This window comes from Elephas maximus, chromosome 15 (assembly GCF_024166365.1).
Source record: "Elephas maximus indicus isolate mEleMax1 chromosome 15, mEleMax1 primary haplotype, whole genome shotgun sequence".
Lineage (NCBI taxonomy): Eukaryota > Metazoa > Chordata > Mammalia > Proboscidea > Elephantidae > Elephas > Elephas maximus.
In genome coordinates, this window is record NC_064833.1 from 22,393,037 (window position 1) to 22,413,666 (window position 20,630).

The 20,630-nt window shown below is 38.8% G+C and overlaps 1 protein-coding gene across 2 annotated transcripts in view; it reads right to left on the reverse strand.

Annotated features, from left to right (window-relative positions):
* Window positions 1-20,630, reverse strand: part of COL14A1 (collagen type XIV alpha 1 chain) — a 225,567-nt gene that overhangs the window by 80,142 nt on the left and 124,795 nt on the right. For both annotated transcript variants that reach the window (XM_049853501.1, XM_049853502.1), the window contains exons 24-31: window positions 17,068-17,214; window positions 12,583-12,639; window positions 9,115-9,254; window positions 6,644-6,767; window positions 6,280-6,423; window positions 5,273-5,437; window positions 4,648-4,686; window positions 4,359-4,497 (exon numbers count right to left, since the gene is read on the reverse strand). In XM_049853501.1, the coding sequence (XP_049709458.1) occupies window positions 4,359-4,497; window positions 4,648-4,686; window positions 5,273-5,437; window positions 6,280-6,423; window positions 6,644-6,767; window positions 9,115-9,254; window positions 12,583-12,639; window positions 17,068-17,214 (955 nt within the window). The remainder of the gene's footprint in view (window positions 1-4,358; window positions 4,498-4,647; window positions 4,687-5,272; window positions 5,438-6,279; window positions 6,424-6,643; window positions 6,768-9,114; window positions 9,255-12,582; window positions 12,640-17,067; window positions 17,215-20,630) is intronic.

A 20,630-nucleotide genomic window follows, 5' to 3' on the forward strand; every position in this document is an offset into this window, starting at 1 on the left:
CATTATACTAACATCTGGAAAACACAAAAGAATAAAATAACAGACCAAAATTAGTCCTATCCAGAGATGAGCACTGTGTTGGTGCAGTACATTTCCCTCCAGTTTTTAAGAAATGTGTGTATTTGTACAATTTATACCATTTTATCCCCCCCTTTTTTTTTCTCAGCAGCATTTAATAAGTATTTTCCATTTCCTTAGACATTTTTAAGAGCAGGTCTTCCTCCATTTGTCTCCTCATCTTCCCTATCTACGCCCTCTACTTTAGTGATCTTTTAAAAAGTTCTGGTCCCTGCTACATGATAAAGGTAGAGGAGTTGAATCCAGGAGGAGGAAGTGATCAACTGCAGCAAATGCTGGTGATGGGTCAAGTAAGATGAGGACTTGGAACACATGACTGGATTTAGCCAGGTGGAGGGAATTGCTGACTTGATGAGCAGGGTCAATGGAGTAGCAGGGGATTTTCCCTTCAGCAATTCTCATTTTTGGCTAGGCTTCCAGGAATGATTATTCAAATACTCATTTTAATATTCAATTCAACAGATAGTGTCAAAAGTCCTGACAAAAAGGAACATCACATTTTGGTTTTACCTAAAACTACAAATACTCTCTAAGTTAAAGACTTGTATAAGAATTTTCTAGAAAATGAAGCTATACCCTAATAACAAATATTTTAAAATATTAGAAAAAGTCTACCTATTTCAAATAGTATTCTGCATAATAAAGGCACGACAAAAGAATCTGGTTCATACCATTATGAGCTGAAATTTAATAAATAGTGTTTTGGAAGAAGATAGAAAAGCAACTTTTTCATAAATTGGAAAATGAATACAATACTATAATATGATCATTACCAATTTTTCATGTCTGCGTATACACAGAACATCAAAAATTTAACACTCTGAAGATGTTTCACATAAAATACAAAAGGCATCTTGAGACAAATCAAACATGGATTTGGAATGCAAAATAGTTCATGACATCTTGAGAGATGGATCCTTAAACCAGGAATCCCCAACCTGTAACCTCAAGTATCTCCAGAGTTTGCAGAATTACTGCAATTGACCCCTTGAGTCCTTGGGGTCAACAGAGACTGTCGGTTAAGAGGCTAGGTAATGTGATTTTTACATAAACCTGATATACTCTTCAACTCGATGGAGATGCCGTGGTGACTGCTCAAAGATAAAAACCATCTCAGGGGAGGGAGGGAGGGAGAGGGTTTTTTTTTACTGATTAATTAGCTGAAAAGAACTGCTTTAGGTGAAGGGAAGGACAACACTCAATACATGGAAGGTCAGCTCAACTGGACTGGACTGGACCAAAAGCAAAGAAGCTTCTGGGATAAAATGAATGCTTCAAAGGTCAACGGAGCAAGGGCGGGGGTTTGGGGACCATGGTTTAAGGGGACTTCTAAGTCAATTGGCAAAATAATTCTATTATGAAAACATTCTGCATCCCACTTTGAAATGTGGCGTCTGGGGTCTTAAATGCTAACAAGCGGCCATCTAAGATGCATCAATTGGTCTCAACCCACCTGGAGCAAAGGAAAATGAAGAACACCAAGGCCACACGACAACTAAGAGCCCAAGAGACAGAAAGGGCCACATGAACCAGAGACCTACATCATCATGAGACCAGAAGAACTCGTTGGTGCCTGGCCACAATCGATGACTGCCCTGACAGGGAGCACAACAGAGGACCCCTGAGGGAGCAGGAGATCAGTGGGATGCAGACCCCAAATTTGCATAAAAAGACCAGACTTAATGGTCTGACTGAGACTAGAGAAATCCTGGCGGCCATGGTCCCCAGACCTTCTGTTGGCACAGGACGGGAACCATCCCCGAAGACAACTCATCAGATATGAAAGGAACTGGACAGTGGGTGGGAGAGAGATGCTGATGAAGAGTGAGCTAATTGTATCAGGTGGACACTTGAGATTGTGTTGGCATCTCCTGTCTGGAGGGGGGATGAGAGGATAGAGAGAGTGGGAAGCTGGCAAAATTGTCACGAAAGGAGAGACTGGAAGGGCTGACTCATTAGGGGGAGAGCAAGTGGGAGTAAGGAGTAAGATGTATATAAACTTATATGTGACAGACTGACTTGATTTGTAAACATTCACTTGAAGCTCAATAAAAGTTAATAAAAAAAAAAAAAAGACCATACTTAATGGTCTGGATGTGACTAGAGGAATCCCAGTGGTCATGGTCCCCAAACCTTCTGTTGGCACAGGACAGGAACCATCCCCGAAGACAATTCATCAGACATGAAAGGGCCTGGACAGTGGGTGGGAGAGAGATGCTGATGAAGAGTGAGCTAATAATATCAGGTGGACACTTGAGACTGTGTTGGCATCTCCTGTCTGGAGGGGGGATGGGAGGATAGAGAGAGTTGGAGGCTGCCAAAGTTTTCACGAAAGGAGAGACTGGAAGGGCTGACTCATTAGGGGGAGAGCAAGTGGGAGTAAGGAGTAAGATGTATATTAACTTATATGTGACAGACAGACTTGATTTGTAAACGTTCACTTGAAGCTCAATAAAAGTTAATAAAAAAAAAAAAAGACCATACTTAATGGTCTGGATGTGACTAGAGGAATCCCAGTGGTCATGGTCCCCAAACCTTCTGTTGGCACAGGACAGGAACCATCCCCGAAGACAATTCATCAGACATGAAAGGGCCTGGACAGTGGGTGGGAGAGAGATGCTGATGAAGAGTGAGCTAATAATATCAGGTGGACACTTGAGACTGTGTTGGCATCTCCTGTCTGGAGGGGGGATGGGAGGATAGAGAGAGTTGGAGGCTGCCAAAGTTTTCACGAAAGGAGAGACTGGAAGGGCTGACTCATTAGGGGGAGAGCAAGTGGGACTAAGGAGTAAGATGTATATTAACTTATATGTGACAGACAGACTTGATTTGTAAACGTTCACTTGAAGCTCAATAAAAGTTAATAAAAAAAAAAAAAAGACCATACTTAATGGTCTGGATGTGACTAGAGGAATCCCAGTGGTCATGGTCCCCAAACCTTCTGTTGGCACAGGACAGGAACCATCCCCGAAGACAATTCATCAGACATGAAAGGGCCTGGACAGTGGGTGGGAGAGAGATGCTGATGAAGAGTGAGCTAATAATATCAGGTGGACACTTGAGACTGTGTTGGCATCTCCTGTCTGGAGGGGGGATGGGAGGATAGAGAGAGTTGGAGGCTGCCAAAGTTTTCACGAAAGGAGAGACTGGAAGGGCTGACTCATTAGGGGGAGAGCAAGTGGGAGTAAGGAGTAAGATGTATATTAACTTATATGTGACAGACAGACTTGATTTGTAAACGTTCACTTGAAGCTCAATAAAAGTTAATAAAAAAAAACACACAAATTAAATATCCTTGGCAACAGTAAAAGACTTAAGCTCATTAACAATCTTCAAATAATTTATAATTAGGATTATTAAAAATAATTCTGAACAGGGGCATGAATATGCAAAGCTCTTTTTCGTTCCCTTAATCCAGCCATTTCCAAAGAAGGCAGCTCTTTTTACATATGAGCAAAACACCAGAGGGCCATAGGGTTGGGTGAGGGGGTGACTCTGAGAAATAAGCAGGATGGATATGTAATGATTGATGTTTTCAACCCTTTGGAGTTCCTCCCCCACCACCCTCCGTTTTTCCGGGGTGGGTGTGGGAAATAAATAAATAAATAAACATTAAAAAAAAAAAAAATCTCAGTTAGTGGCACTAGTGTGTAATGGTCCAGGGTATGGACTGTGAAGCCAAACTTTTGGGATGCAATCCCAGCATTGCCACTTAAAATCTCTACCATCTCACTCAATTCGTTGACCTTCTCTGTGCTTGAGTTTCATCACTTGTAAAATTGAGATAACTGAATCTACTTCATGGAACTGTTTGGAGGTTTTAGTGAGTTAATATACATAAAGCATTTAGAACAATGCCTGACATATAGTAACATTATATAAGCATTGACTCTTATTACATAGAAGCGCTGGTGGTACAGTGGTTAAGCCATCAGCTGCTAACCAAAAGGTCAGCAGTTCGAATCCAGGAACCCCTCCTTGGAAATCCTATGGGGCAGTTCTATTCTGTCCTATAGGGTCGCTATGAGTCAAAATCAACTTGATGGCAATGGATTTGGGTTTTTTGTTTTTTTAACATTTTTTCAGATCAACAAACACTAAAATTCTACCAACGTTATGTGTGAGTCTGATATTTTTAAAGAAAGGAAATGAAACATCATCTTCTCTAAACATCATGGAAAACCCTACCACGAACTATTAGAGCACATTTCAAGTTGACAGAATTTTCACATTATGAAATAATAAATAATTGGCTTTAATATTTTGTAATGGAAACATACTTGGTTGGCTGAGAAACCAGAGCATCCTTATGAAGGTGGTAACATGGATACACGTTGAAGGTACCAGGCTCCATAGATACCCCTTCTACCGACGAAAAATCCTTTTCAACTAAACCAAACATTTCCATCATCTTAAATCCTAAGAAACAAAAAAGTAGAGAAAAAGAATATACTTGCACTTTAGGACTTTAAATTTCAAGTTTATTAAAGATAAAAGAAAAAAAAACTGGACCAAAAAATGGGATTTATTTAATATATTTGCATTTGAAAAAATTGTGATAATGCATACCTGCAATATCAATGCCATCTTTGTGCACTAGTGGGCAGGCTGGAAAACAAAACAATACAAAAAGCCAACTTAGGTATACTTCCAAACATATTCGTCCTCCATTCTGAGAACAGGAAGCTAATATAATTTTTCCAGAAGTCTGTTATCTAGGGAACCCAAACCAGAGGTAGCTATGGTTTTCTGTGGTTTCCCCAGATTTAAATGCTCTAACTGTCCCTATTAAGAAGCAAAGGGCTGCCACTTCCTTCTCCTCTCCTGGACTCACTAAAATCAATGATGGTCACTTAAGAGTGACTTTGGGAGAAATTTCTCTTTTAATGTGTTACCCTGGTAGGTGGTCTTAATACAGTTTTGAAAGCTACTTGTTAGAGCTGTTTAAGTACAGTTGCTTTGAAACAGAGTCACCCTATTAGGCAAAGTTTTTATCAACACAAAACTCCATAAAGTGCGTGTTGGGGGTGCTGTGTAATTTTCATAAGCTCAAAACCATAGCAATTAATGTGCATATAATAAACTGCTCTGCAAGTCAATATTCCTTTCTCAGATCAAGATATGAGTCGTTATTTGACCAGTGCTAAACATTGCAGCCTGTAAGCAATATAATTACAAATTTCAAAGAACTAACTTGCTGATGCAGTTTCACAGACGAAAGTAATCAACTCGTCTTCAATTTTCTTAAAGGCGTCAAAGTCATCCACAAAGAAGACATGGCGGGCACTGGGCTTACTGCCAATGCTAACCAACTCTGAGTAATCTGCATCCGCCACACCAACTGCAAAAATGCTGTAGCCTGTAGCAGAAGGAAACAGATGTCTGATTACCTGCAATTACACCAAATACATATAATGCAATATAAGTCAAGTCCAAATGTTTAAAATACATTTCCTTAGGGGGATTTGTTGGGAGTGGAAAATTCTTTATAGTTGACCAAAATTCTGCTTGTACATATTTCATTATATGGTAATTATTCCATCATCCCCTAAAGCAATTTTCCATTTTAAATAAACTCAAGAAGACTAATGTCCCAGTTAGTGCTTGAGACAACATAATTGCCATTTGAATAACATTTTTATTTTTGCATGTGTTAATAGTTATTTTAAGATTTATGGGATAAAGTGGAGCTGAAATAGAGAAACTGAGTTTATCTCAGTATTTTTTCCCCTCCAGGAGTAGAAACTGAGATGGTAGTAGGCTTGGCAACCTTAGGTGGGTCACAATTCAATGCCTGGCAAATACATATTAAACTGCTATTTGCCACACATATTTTATAGAATTTAATCTTCATGATGGATCTATGAGAATCTCCACTTTACACATGAAGAGGCTGAAGAGTTTCTGTGATTTAGGTTCTCTCCCTGGCCCTTTATAATGGTGCTTTTAAAAGTATAGCACTTAATTAGTAGAGTTTCTTACATAGAGCATTCTGCGAGTAACATAAGTATTGGAGGAAACACAGTGAAATGACAGATTTGCAAACTGGAAGATATGTTAAAAATCACATTATTCAGTTAATATTAAAAATGATTATGTAGCTTGTGATTATATAGCTTATGTAGCTTGTAAATTTGTACTTAGAAAACAACAAGGCTAACATTGCTGGTAGCCTCTGTCATTTATATACGTAAAACTTACCATCAGATTGCATCTCCCTGGAAATTTTGTTCACATCGTCTTGTGACCTCCCATCAGTTATAACCACTATCACCTTTGGGATGCCTCTCCTTGTTCCTGACTCTGCAGTAAATAAGGTATCTCGAACATGCTTAATGGCTCTTCCTGAAACAAAAAAGTCAACAGCTCAATTTTACTCCCTCCCATTTTTTTTTTTTTGCTGGGAAGGGGAGGGTGGGAACAAGAGCCTTAATCAGTAAAAAATCTAAAAAAAAAACAAAATTAAAATGCCTCAGAAAAAGGCATTTCAGTAATTACTAGCAACCCACCACCCACATTGGGACTTAATCTGGGTCTTGGTTTTTTTGTTTTGTTTCGGTCTTACCCGTTTTTGTATTTCCTCCCTTGTATGAAATACGTTTAATGCCATCAAGAAGAGACTCTTTGGTTTTGTAAGCGTTTAGTTTAAATTCTGTTCTGGGGTCATCAGTGAACTGAACCATTGCTACCTGGAAAGAAAAAGTGCATTAGTTTTTATATGGGTAGCCTCTCACTGGGCAGAGAGCACAAAGTAACAGCAAGGTATCACCTACAATTTTAACGGCAATGTATTTTCTTTTCTTACTTAACCCAGTCTACAAGTTCATTGGTTTAAAATTTCACACAAATTACATTCAAATTTGAGCACAATTTATAGCATTTTTTCTACATTCAGGAAATAGTTTATTTTAAAACCCCCCTGAGACTTTTGCCATCTCTTTTGACAGATGAAAAAAAATGGTAGTCTAGTCCTTATAACTTGACAAAGGTCAGAGAATCACAATTGGGCTTCACTTAAAGTATGGTTAGAGAACAGATATATTATGGGAACAACGAGGCAGTACGTGTACATTAAAACAAAAAAAACCAAACCCACTGCTGTTGAGTCAATTCCGACTCATAGCGACCCTAGAAGACAGGGTAGAACTGTCCCAGAGTTTCCAAGGAGCACCTTGGTGGATTTGAATTGCCAACCTTTTGGTTAGCAGCCATAGCACTTAACCACTATGCCGCCAGGGCTTCCAAATTTAGGATTCCAAAAACTCATTGATTTAGGCTTTTTTTTTTCATGACAACGCTAAATCAACTACTTTCCAGCAAGACCAGTTTTCTGTAAGTCTTAAATTGGCCATGAAAGAATCCAAAACCATTGTTTTGAATTGGTGTTTTCCATCATAAAGAGGCCATCCAGGGGTGTGGCATCAAGCCTCCTTAATGACAATAATGAAATAATAATAATAGCAGCTATCAATGAAGCAAATCTCTGAAGTGATTACTATTATTTTACCCAATTTACAGATGAGTAAACTGAGGAACACAACAACAAGAAACCTACCCAAGGTCACAAGGCTAGTCACTAGCAGAGCCAACAGCTGAAGCCAGGTATATCTTACTACAAAATCTTTGTCTTAATCACTATACTACAATGCTTCCTGGCTTAATAGTCTACAATTGGTTTTTATTTCTGTAGAACTTTAGGGTCATTTATTTTATTTTTTGTTTTTCAGAACTATGATGGTGGGAGCAAATACAGCACCTTCAGGGTGTTTTCTTTGATTATGTAAGCCTTCAAGGTCTATTTCAGATGTCACTGTCTTTAGGAAACCTCCTCTGATCCCTCCATTCGGAAGAAATTTCTCCCTTCCAAAATGCCCTGACACTTTATTTTTCTCTTGTGGACCGCCTTACCTCCAAATTTTTTTCAGTTTTTTTCTCCAAATATATTCCAGAGCTGTTCATTTGAGTGCACTGCATGCTATCACCCTATTCCAGGCCACCATCATCTCTCTGCTGGGCCATGACAGCAGCCTCCTAACTGATCTCTCCTCTTCTATCCTTATTCCTAGTAATCTATCAATACCCATGCTCCATGAAGCAGTCAGAACAATGTTTTTAGAAAAGCAAATCATGCATTCTCACAGACAGCCCCTACATTTAGGATGACACCCTAACTCCTTCAATGGTCCATAAGACCTGAGATGATCAGGCATTTGAGTACTTCTCTCAACTCTGCTCTCACCCCCCACTTTCTCACCCACTACACTTGGGGTATAAGTATTGTTTTCTGAACTCATCAAATGCATTCTCATCTTAGGTCCTTTGTACTTTCTATTTTCTCTGTCAGGACATCCTACATAAGATCTTCTCTGCATTATTACCATCTCATTGCAAAAGACACCTCCTCAGAGAGACCTTCACTGAACATGCAATTTAAAATAACCTACATCCTCAGTGACTCTCAATCAGGTTACTCTGCTTCCCAGATATCCCCATCTTATGAAATTATTTGCTTGCTCATTTTGTCTGTTTCCCTCCCTTTTTATCCCCCCACCTTTAAGAATGTCAGTTCCATGAAACCAAGGAAATCATCATATTCATGGCTACATCCCCTCTGCCCAGTATGGAGTCTGGTCATAATAAATCCTAAATAAATATTTGTTGAATAAAAAAATTAGGTTCACGTGCTACTTGAACTATAGTAATTTGTGACCATGACCTCTCTCCATTTCAAGATTTTAATAACCTAGAGGGCAGGTAAAATACTGTATTCTTAAAAAAGACACTCTCATTGGCATATAAAAGAAACATACCATGACATGGTCACATACACTCTCTTCATCTGCAGACAGCTGCTACCAAACCCAAACTGGTCTATCCCCTCATTTGGGGTTAGAGCTACCATTATAATTCTTTATCCATATCCCTAACAAAGAGCCTTAATAAGGGCTTGAGAAATAAATAAATCAATTAAACGAATAAGTAAATAAATAATTTTACATGCAGAAAATGAATGAGTGAATGCTCTCTTAGCCTTACTTGAGTTCCATCGGCACCGATCTTGTCCAGGGCTCCAACAGTGTTATAGAGAAAGTTAATGATCTTATTGAAATTATCATCTCCAATACTCCAGGATCCATCCACCATAAACACCAGGTCTGCTTTGGCGGCTTTACATACTGAAGACCAAGAGTCAATTAAGGGTCAGAGATGAAGGGACAATATAGCAGTGAATAAGCCAATAAAGAATCTCAGGGGGTGGTTTCCCTTTGTTAATAAAAGCTCTTTCCCAAAAAGGGAAGGTACAAATATGTTAAGGTTCATATTCTAAGCTCTGGTTCATGACACTTTCTGACCACCATTTCTGTCCTATACCCAAGGTTGCTATTCATGAGTAAGAACCTTCAATTGGCCATGGGAAAGGAGAAAGAAAAAAATCTGCAAATCTCGGTCCCAAAGAACAGAAACGGAGGAGAGTATGTGATCAAAGGTATTTAGAGAGAGAAGCATCAGCAAACCTTTTCTAGTCCAATTAAAACATTCTCTACTGATTGGAAGGAAGGTCAAGCTATCACTCTGTGTGCCCTGCTCTCCTCTTACTGAGTTAGAAAATTAAGTTCAAAGAGGTTCAAGCTCAGAAGAAAGGCATGTGACCCAAGGGAAGCAGATCAATTTACAACTTGATATGCACTTGGGCTGAGGCCATGAGCAATCTTGAACTCCAGCCTTGCCCAGTAATTCTGCCTATGCCCTTCTGTTACCTACTGATACATGGTCAAGAATGGTACCTCAAGAAATCGATCATCAGTAGTTATTACTCATATCAACACAAACAAAGAAACAAAAACACACCACTAAAAACCTACTCCACTGAAAGCATTTCTTAAAGTCTTGTTTTGGTATCATGTCCTGTTTCAGATTATCTATGCCTCTCTTCTTCTTCATTAGCAAAGATCATTGTGGTTGTTTTACGATGTAGCAAACAATTTACTCTTCAATAATTTACATCTTTTCATCTTAGGCCAGTTGCACAAAAATATTCTATGAGATAATGTGCCTTTCTCCTTTCTTTGAAAACCAAAGAAAACACAACTTGGTTTTTATTTTATTAAGTTCGCTTCATTCCCTTAAAGTTATTTATAATGTAAAATAAACCATCTTCAAGTGAGGTAATACTCTAGGGACAACAAGGATCTGGTGAGCTGGTATCTTGAGTTCTGGGATTTATAAAATTTTACAAATTTATGGTTTAAATTTAAAATTGAAAAAGATCACAAGGTCTGCTAATTATAAGCTTGTAAAAGAAAACCTAGTTCTTGGTTTCCAAGGAAAGATGAAATCACGATTGGGTTTCACCTTCGAAATGAGAGCAAAATCTATTTTAAAATATACTCAAAATAAAAAATTTACTTAATAATCAAAGAAAAAGAAGAAAATACATCAAGATACATGAAGGAATTACTTCTGGGATATGAAATTATGAGTGTTTTTAATTTGCTTCTTTGTACTTTCCTCTATACATTTCAATGTTAATATAATATTCAGTACTACTTTAATAATAAAAATTTATAGGCTTTTTTATTATATACACTCAGGATAAATGGAGTTAAAACGAACATGGGATTCAAGTTGTGGAAGCCCCATTGTCTAAAACCATCATGATGAAAACTTCACGACCAATGTTTCTGCTTTGTCACACCTTACTCCCATAGGCCCTTCCAAATTTTTACGTCTTCCCAGAGGTTTCATGAATGTTTGCTGAATGATATCCATGCTCACATATAAACAAAAATATTCTGACATCAAAGTGTTCTGTAATATCAACATCAGAAAACCTAATGAGTAAATTTGCCAATTAGGATTCTGTTTTCAGTTCCATTCAATAGCAAAAATCATCAGAGATATTGAGGCTAGAGAAGGCTATATATGTATATGAAAGAAGAGTTTGGCATTCCAGGTATAATGAACATCAGTAAAAAATTCAGGACAGCCTAAACATGTATAGGCAAGCCTGAATCGTACAATGTTACTGTAACATAGGACAGTCTGGGAAATGATCATGGAGCCCTGGTCGCACAGTGGTTAAGAGCTTTGCTGCTAACCAAAACAGGTCAGCAGTACAGATCCACCAGCCACTCCTCGAAAACCCTATGGAGCAGTTCTACACTGTCCTATCAGGTTGCCATGAGTTGGAATTGACTCGATGGCAATGGTTTTTTTGGTTGGGAAATGATGAAACGAAGAAGGTTTACCACTGAAGACTTTGCATGCTAGGATAAGAGGGATGTTGAGCCTTATTAGAGTTGCCCATTTTCTCTTTTTTTTTCCCCTTGATTCTTCCATCCTCTGCAGGATCTGACTCTACTGACTTGAGACTCCTGTATGGCAGGAACAACTTATTTTTTGTTGTACCCCTGATATGTAACAGGCACTTAAAAAAGCATGACGAATGGACCAACTCTTCCAATACAACCTTCTAACAGCTTGTCCTACCTTTATACCTTTATCTTCTCCTCCCTCAAATTCACCCTCCACACGCTACCAAAATTATCATTCTGAAACATAGATTTCACCAAGTCATGCTCCCTTCTTACAAGTTTTCATGGCATAAAGGATAAAACTCCAACTTCTCGCTTTGGCACACAAAACCAGTTCATAAGTCTATCCTCATCCTTTTCTCTGTAAACTCTTATGGTTGCCCAAACACATTAAGTGCTTAGATCACTCTATGATCGTGCATACTATTCATCCCATTATTTATCTGTAAAACTCATTCTTCAGAAAAATGTAGATCAAATTCTTCCTCCTCTTTTATGAACAATTAGACTGCAGCAGCATCTGGTCTCGTTTCTGGGTTATCATGTATTTGTACACTCTCCACTTTATAGTTTATGGCCTTAACTGGTAAGTATTTCTCTTGTAATACTAAGAGTAAGCAGAGAGCAACAGCCATTAGTATTATTGCATTCTGAGTGCCTAGCATAAGGGCTTTGAGAATGAATAGTAAAGCTAATAAAGCGTTTTTCATTAATAGATTGAAAAAAAAAATGATCAGTGCCGTGTTGGGAGGTTTGTTAGAAAGTTACCACAATTTCTCAGATAAGTGGTGATGAGGAACAGGTGTGATGAAGACAGACTGATACTGAAAGAAGCATTTCAGAAGTAAACTAGGAAATCATTACCCTTATCTATAGAATTATAAACTGGAATCTCATTCACAAATCAGCTAACTAGTCTTCCCTGGTGAACATCTACTTCTCTGATGATGTCAATGAAACAAATATAAATCAGTTCTTTTAGAAAATCTACTTTCTGTATAGAGAATCTATTCTTAAATGAATTATTTTTAGCAATCACATCAGAGTTTGATAAGCATTCTTACTAAGAAGAACAACAGGTAGTACAATAAAAATCTTTTATTAATACCTTGGTTTTTAAATGAGCAAAAACTAAAACCAACAGGAATCCTCAATCTAAAATTGCATCATTACTGCATCATTCTTTTACCTTCTTTTGCTGGCGGAATTGTCGGAGGGAAAGTCGGTGGTTGAGTAGGAAGTGGTTCTATAAAGAGGGAGAAAGAACATCAATTAGCCTCCTTATCTGTGGGGACTAGCGGGAGGTCATGAGGCAGTAATTCCTCTAGGGAATCAATGATTTTGACATTGTCCTCTTTGACACTCAACGAGATAGACTGACATAGTGGCTGCAACAATGGGCTCAAATGTAGCAATGATTTTGAGGATGGCACAGGACCGGGCAGTGTTTCTCCTTCCGTTGTACATAGGGTCACTATGAGTCAGAATTGACTTGATGGCATGTAACAACAACAACAATCTCTTTGAGAATTGAGCAGTGGTTGAAAGCTAGGGTTGTTAACCAAAAGGTCAGCAGTTCGAATCCACCAGTCACTCCTTGAAAACCCTATGGCGTAGTTCTACTCTGTTCCCTAGGGTCACTATGAGTTGGAAATGACTTGACAGCAATGGGTTTGGTACATGTGTGTATATATGTATATGTACATATACGTGTGTGTGTGTGTATATATATATATATCAACCACAGTCTATGAAAAATTGGCTCCATCCCTTCCTGCATCCTCAGACTGAAGGCTTGCTATGCCATGTTGCCACAATTCAGCTTACCCAGCAGGAGTAAATGCAATCAACCTGTCAGCTACAAAGTGGTTTTAATGTTGATTTAAGGCAGGAATCCTGCCAACCTATTTCAGATTTAGTCTCCGGCTGGTTTCACACATACGGTAAACTTCATTTCCAGTCTGCCTAACTAAGGGTCAGCCATCAATCCTTGTCCAATAGTACTCCCCCCCCCACCACCCTGCATCCCCCAGGATGACAATAAAATTTGATCCATTCCCTGTTCTGGTTAGACTATATCTGGAAAATGTCTTTCAGTTCTGATGATCACATGGAAAGACTGGCAGGCTAGAGTCTAAGATCAGGTCAACCTGGTTGATGAGAGATGAGAAATGCAGGTGCTGTGCAAAGGTGTGGTTTGGTTAAAGGACCTGGGGAGGTTTAATCCAGCGCAGTATTTCTTATACTAACTCACATGGCAAAGCACCAGGAAGTTATGGAGTCATTAAGTAAATACTGTAAAATGTTATTTTATAATCTATTTATATTCCTATCTGCCACTAAAAGTTTTGTGAAAAACTGAGAACTTTTTTCTGATCTCTTTTCCCAGAAAATTTGGAAAAAAACTTCCATTCTTTAGTCTTACTGCACAATAAATTTCCAGAGCGTAGATTAATAACGAATTGCAGCACCAGCAAAAAGATATTTAAGGGCCACCCTAGAAGGCAGAACTAGGACCAGTGCATGAAATTAAAGGGGGTACATTTCAGTTTAATACACAGGAAAACCTCCCACAAATCATGGCCAGTCTCAGAGGAGATGTTCACCCTTGGGAGACAGTAAACACCAGAGAGCTGGAAGGATTTGAGCTCAGGAAGACTGACCACTTGCTGAGAATGCTCTAAAAAGAATGCCTTCATTGGCAGGGAGGATGGAAGAGATGAATTTTAAGGTCTCTTCCAGCTCTAAGAGACAATAAAACAAAATTATTTGAATAAAACAATTCAGTATTTAAACAAATGAGGTAACTCTACATTACTGATATGAAAAACTCTCCAAGAGTAGTTAACTAAGAGTAATTATTATAGTAATTATTAATTATACAGAATAACAAGGTATCACCCCATTTATGAAATATATATCTCACATATATGGAAATATGCAAATAGAGGTATATTTGCATATTTCAGACATTTTTTGAAAGACTACAAACGCATTATTTCTGGAAAGGAAGAATGGGAAGAGAGGAGGGTTAACATCCCACTTCATACCCTTCTGTTGTATTATTTTATTTTTAAGCCAATTTTTGAAGCTAAATAGTTTCAAAAGTAGGAAAAATTTGAAAAATGCTAGTACCAAAACACATGCAGAACTATCCTGAAAGCACCATAAAACACTTCACAAGCTTGATTTATTTATTTTAAAATCTTTGGAAGCAATGGTCATCTTTATGACTGTGCATCTTCTTTAGAGTGGAAAATTGAGGCAAGCCCCAAGTTTGCACAATAAATCAAGAATCAAATTAATGAGGGGCTATGTAACCAGATCAATATGTTTGAGAAGAACATCTGATCAAAGAATCTCTTGGGAAAGAGGAGCCACAATGAACTGGCGACACACGTATGTTTATATTCTCTACGTGGCATACAGATGGTCCTTGTCTTCAAGTGTGTGAGGGGCTGTCACATAGGAAAGGGATCAGTCTTGATCTGCACTGCTTCAGAAGGCTGGACTATAGCCCATGGGTGGAAGCTACAAGAAGACAGATGTCCCCAACATATGGAAAACATTTCTATCAAAGAGAGCTGTCCAAATCAGAATGGACTGTCCTGGGTTGGTGGTTAACAGGATGGGGTTAGGCACAGAAGGAAATTGAAGCAGGGAACATTAAAGTGTGATAGAAAACTTGAAAACACATGCACTATAAAAGAGACAACAGATTGGTACCATGAGGGTACATGGGTCCTGTGTGGCCAGATCTTCTGAATTTTCAAATAAATACTTTGAAACTTAAAAAAAAAAAAAAAAACAGTATGACTCAGAGAAAACATGTTTGGTGATGAGATAGAGCCCCATAACCATCAATGTGTGACTTCCAAGAAGATAATAATAGTGATGACAAAAAGTACTTGTTCAGTGAGATATAGGTTGGAAAGCACTTTAACAGGTAGTCTGTTATTGGATCTTTACCGTCACCCCTGGAAATAAGAGTAGGTATTTCATTTTACAGATGAGCAAAAAGAAACTCAAGAGTTGTTGAATTGCTGAAGGCCACAATGCTAGTAAGGGGCAGAATAAGAATCCCAACCTAGAGTGTTTGATGCTAAATCTTGTGTGCTACCGGATCCTTATTCAAAAATACATGATCCTATATCCATAAAATAAGAAGCCCTGGTGGCACATTGGTTAAGGGCTTGGCTGCTTACAGAAAGGTCAGCGATTTGAACCCATCAGCTGCTCTGTGGAAGAAGTGGCAGTCTGCTTCCTTAAAGATTACAGCCTTGGAAACACTATGGGGCAGTTCTACTCTGTCCTACAGGGTCACTACGAGTCAGGATTGACTCAATGGCAGTGGGTTTGGGTTGTTTTTTTTTTTTTTGATACCCATAAAGTGGAGTTTTAGCCAGCAATACAAAGGAACAAACTACTTGTACATTCTACAACATGGATGAACCTCAGAAACATGCTAAGTGAAAGACGCCAGATGCAAAAGACCACATATTATATGATTCCAGGTATGTGCAACGTCCAGAAAAGACAAATGTATAAAGAAAGAAAGTAGATTGCCTGGGGCTAGGGGTAGGGACAGGGATTGACTGCTGTGAACAGGCAGGAAAAATCTCTTTGGAGTCATGGAAATGTTCTAAAAGGGGATTGTAGTGATGGTTGCACAGCTTAAATTTACTAAAAATCATTAAATTATGAAACAAAGAGAGATAAATTTTGTGGCATGTAAATTATACCTCCATAAAATTATAGCTCAAAAACACAGGGGTGATAAGAAATACTATCTCAGGGTTATGAAATAACATCTTTATATTAGAAAAAAAACTAACGATTCAATTTGTCATACTTTCAGCGGCTGTTTTTAAGGATCACACATGGAGGATGATTTTTTCCTGCACATGCCAAAGAGGCTGAAAAACCTCTGCTGAGCCAGTAGAGCTCTCCAAGGTCACACACCTGACAGTGGGGCTACCAAGGAAGTCAGCTGTCCACCATCTATTCAGACTCAAATCCTCAGGGATTTCAAGTTAAGTTCAAGTTCATTAATTCAAACCATTTTAATGCTTGTGGCCTTCAGGTCAGGAAAATTTGATTAAAAGCCATTCCAAGAAGTTGACACCACCTATGCTCTTCAGAACATGTACAAAGTGCTCTGTTTTCAGTCTGTAATCTGCATTTCCCTTCCATGCATCAGATCTGAGGTCAACTTCGGAAAAGTGCAAGAGCCTCTTAAACAGGGAATAACTGTTGGGTTGGTGAGTTGACACATTTTGGCTCCATTCCCACCCTCATGGCTGTGGTAATACACCATTGTTTTAATGTCAGGACCCAGTCCTTAAACTCTATTTCACACCCCACATACCACAAATGTTCCTTATGGATAGGGGTCACAATGTAAGCCATTGTTTCAAGTGCCTTGCCATTATATGGCCTTATGGTCCCCTGTGAGACATACATGGAGAATGGAAAAAACCATACTAATGACATCAGTGGGCCACATGCAGTGAATTCGGGTGCTGAATAAGAGAAGCAAAACTTGTATTACGTATATTTCTGGGTAACATTAGCTAATATTTTTCTGTGGGATAAAGCTTTTGAACCAAACGGGATGCCTAAAATGCTGCTTGTTCATGTACATGGGAACCAGAAGAGTGCACACTTGACTTACGTGTTTTTTCCATTATGCTCACACTAGGTCCCTCAAGCTCCTGGAGCTTTGTGTAAACACTGATTTTATACTCTGAATCAGGCTGAAGTCCATAGAAGCAATGCCTGGTTGTCCCTCCACCCACAATGGATTCTTGCTTTTTCCGGTCTGCAATAAAAACAAATCCAAACATACATATGTGAAGCTGAACAATAACAGTCATCAGCAGATGATTGGCTTCTAAAATGCTTAATATGCATCATCCAAATCAGATAACTCCAGAATAAATTATATTTGTTTGAGATAATGAATCTGTTCCTATAGAGTTAAAATATCCAATTTTTTTTCAAATGAAAATCACATTTTAAATGTACAACAAAGAAATTTATTATTAAAAGACACATGAGGTCAACCCTCTACTGAATGGAGAATTATGAATGTATATAGTTATGTGTATACACCCTAATTGAACTGTTGTACAAGTGTGGACGTCAGTATATTATTTCTTAAAAATCAAAACTCCCTTTTATTCAACATGAATCTACGAAACTCTGCCAATTACACATTGGCATTAAAGGCTACATTCATTTGGACCTGTACAACTTAATATAACCCTACAGGAAGTTAAGGTAGATGCCCGTCTAGGCAGCAGTCTAAAGATGAGGGGTACAGTTAGGAATTGCAGGGCTCGAGGCATTCTTCAAGCTTCGTGGACTAGGAGATGGGCTTTTAGGGTCTCAGAAACCTCATCCATGGACCCGCGCTATTTTGAAAGCTACCAAAAATGCAGCCCTGGGGCACCTAGGGAAACGTCATACTGCCCAGTTTCTAACTCTTAGCCTTCATTTTTCACTGACACCCATGATTGCTTTCAATTGCAAAGAAGATTCCTAGGGAGTCCAAGGGAGGATCTCCAAACTCCCTAGACCCACTTTAGAACTCCTTTTCTACTATTCTTTTAAAAACCATAATTGCTGACAAGGCTAAGAGATAGCATTTTGCTTTCTGCAGTCATCATTTCTTTAAAATACACCTTGAAATATGAAACACAGAGAAATATATGCTTACATAAGTAAATTCACATATGTTATTTTCATTTGAAAGAGAGAAGTGGTTTAGCCACTATCTTAGACCCAGTCAAGATGAGGAAGTAGGACATGGTGCTAAGAGGCACAGGGCCATCTACATTGTAGAGCACAATCTCCAGACTCCTAGTTCCAAGGTTCTTTTTGTTCTACCAAGGAGCCAGGTCATACACAGCCTGTTCCAAGTAGCATCTTCTCTGTCTTTTCTCCACGGTGGCAGGAAACACACAGAACTTTGGAGACCTGACAAACCATTGGCTTTCTTTGTTCTAACACCCGTAGCAAAACTGCTGGGCCCCTCCTGGGAGAATTAGTGTTGGCCCTTGGCTTTGGAGCTTGGGGAAGTTGGATTATATTCATCATTTCCTGAGGGCTTCCTATGCGTCAGGTTCTGTGTTTGGTATTTAATGATAAACAACAACAATAGCTGACATTTAATGAGCACGTATGTATTAACTCATTTCATTCTTACAACATTTATAATTATCTCCAATCTAAACATAAGAAACCAAGGGCCAGAAAAGTTAGTATCTTTATCATGCAGCAAACTGCAGAACTGAAATTTAAATTGAGAACTCAAAGGCTAGTCTCAGAAGATGTTGCTTTAATTTCCACTAAAATATCATAAAATAAGTAAATTAAATATACAGTCCTTAAAATTAATAAAAATAAATACATATGTATATGTATAACCAAAATGGAACCCTGGTGGCACAGAGGTTAAGAGCCTGGCTGCTAACCCAAAGGTCAGCAATTCAAATCCATCATCCACTCCTTGGAAACTCTACAGGGCGATACTATTCTGTCCTACAGGGTCGCTATGAGTCAGAATCAACTTGATGGCAATGGGGTTTTTCCAAGAAGCAACTGGTGGATTTGAACTGCCTACATTTTGGTTAGCAGCCAAGCTCTTAACCACCACACGATTAGGGCTCCTTGAGAGCAGTTGAGTGCCTAGTAAATCAGCAAACTGGATGACCAGAGAGGATCAGTTGAGGATCCCTAGACTGAGCACCTTTTCACTCTGTTGGACATGCCTGCCTATTTTGGTGGCTTTAATTACTGAATAGTCTCAAATGGGTTTTCTTCGTGAGTATATAGTGTTTATTTTTTACCACAATGGGTAACTGGTTAAAAGGTAACGTCACTGCTACTATGAAAAGGACAATCATGTACATTCGTCTTAAGATTGATCTTTATCTGATTCATAAATTGTATCCATCTGACCAAAGTCTTTACAGTTTTATTTCTAGGAACTTAAAACCAGTGTTTAAAAAATGCATTGATTAAATACATTACATATATTATGTAGTGGTTAAAAAGAATGATCTACTCCTATTTTTTTTAATTTTTATAATTTTTATTGTGCTTTAAGTGAAAGTTTACAAATCAAGTCAGTCTCTCACCCAAAAACTTACATACACCTTGCTACGTACTCCCAATTACTCTCCCCCTAATTTTTTAATGAGACAGCCCACTCTCTCTTTTCGTGTCCATTTCACCAGCTTCTAATCCCCTCCACCCTCTCATCTCCCCTCCAGGCAGGAGATGCCAATAGAGTCTCAAGTGTCCACCTGATTCAAGAAGCTCACTCCTCACCAGCATCTCTCTCCAACCCACTGTCCAGTCCAATCCATGTCTGAAGAGTTGGCTTCGGGAATGGTTCCTGTCCTGGGCCAACAGAAGGTCTGGGGGTCATGACCACTGGGGTCCTCCTAGTCTCAGTCAGACCATTAAGTCTGGTCTTTTTATGACAATTTGGGGTCTGCATCCCACTGCTCTCCTGCTCCCTCAGGGGTTCTCTGTTGTGTTCCCTGTCAGGGCAGTCATCGGTTGTAGCCAGGCACCATCTAGTTCTTCTGGTCTCAGGATGATGTAGTCTCTGGTTCATGTGGCCCTTTTGTCTCTTGGCCTCGTAATTACCTTGTGTCCTTGATTCTCCTTTGATCCAGGTGGGTTGAGACCAATTGATACAGCTTAGATGGCTGCTTGCTAGCGTTTAAGACCCCAGATGCCACTCTTCAAAGTGGGATGCAGAATGTTTTCTTAATAGATTTTATTATGCCAATTGACTTAGATGTCCCCTGAAACCATGGTCTCCAAACCCCTGCCCCTGCTACACTGGCCTTTGAAGCATTTGGTTTATTCAGGAAACTTCATTGCTTTTGGTTTAGTCCAGTTGTGCTGACCTCCCCTGTATTGTGTGTTGTCTTTCCCTTCACCTAAAGTAGTTCTTCTCTACTATCTAATTAGTGAATACCCCTCTCCTACCCTCCCTCCCTCCCTCCCTCCTCCCTCTTGTAACCACAAAAGAATGTTTTCTTCTCCATTTAAACTATTTCTTAAGTTCTTATAACAGTGGTCTTATACAATATTTGTCCTTTTGCAACTAATTTCACTCAACATAATGCCTTCCAGGTTCCTCCATTTTATGAAATGTTTCACAGATTCCTCACTATTCTTTATCAATGTGTAGTATTCCATTGGGTGAAAATACCA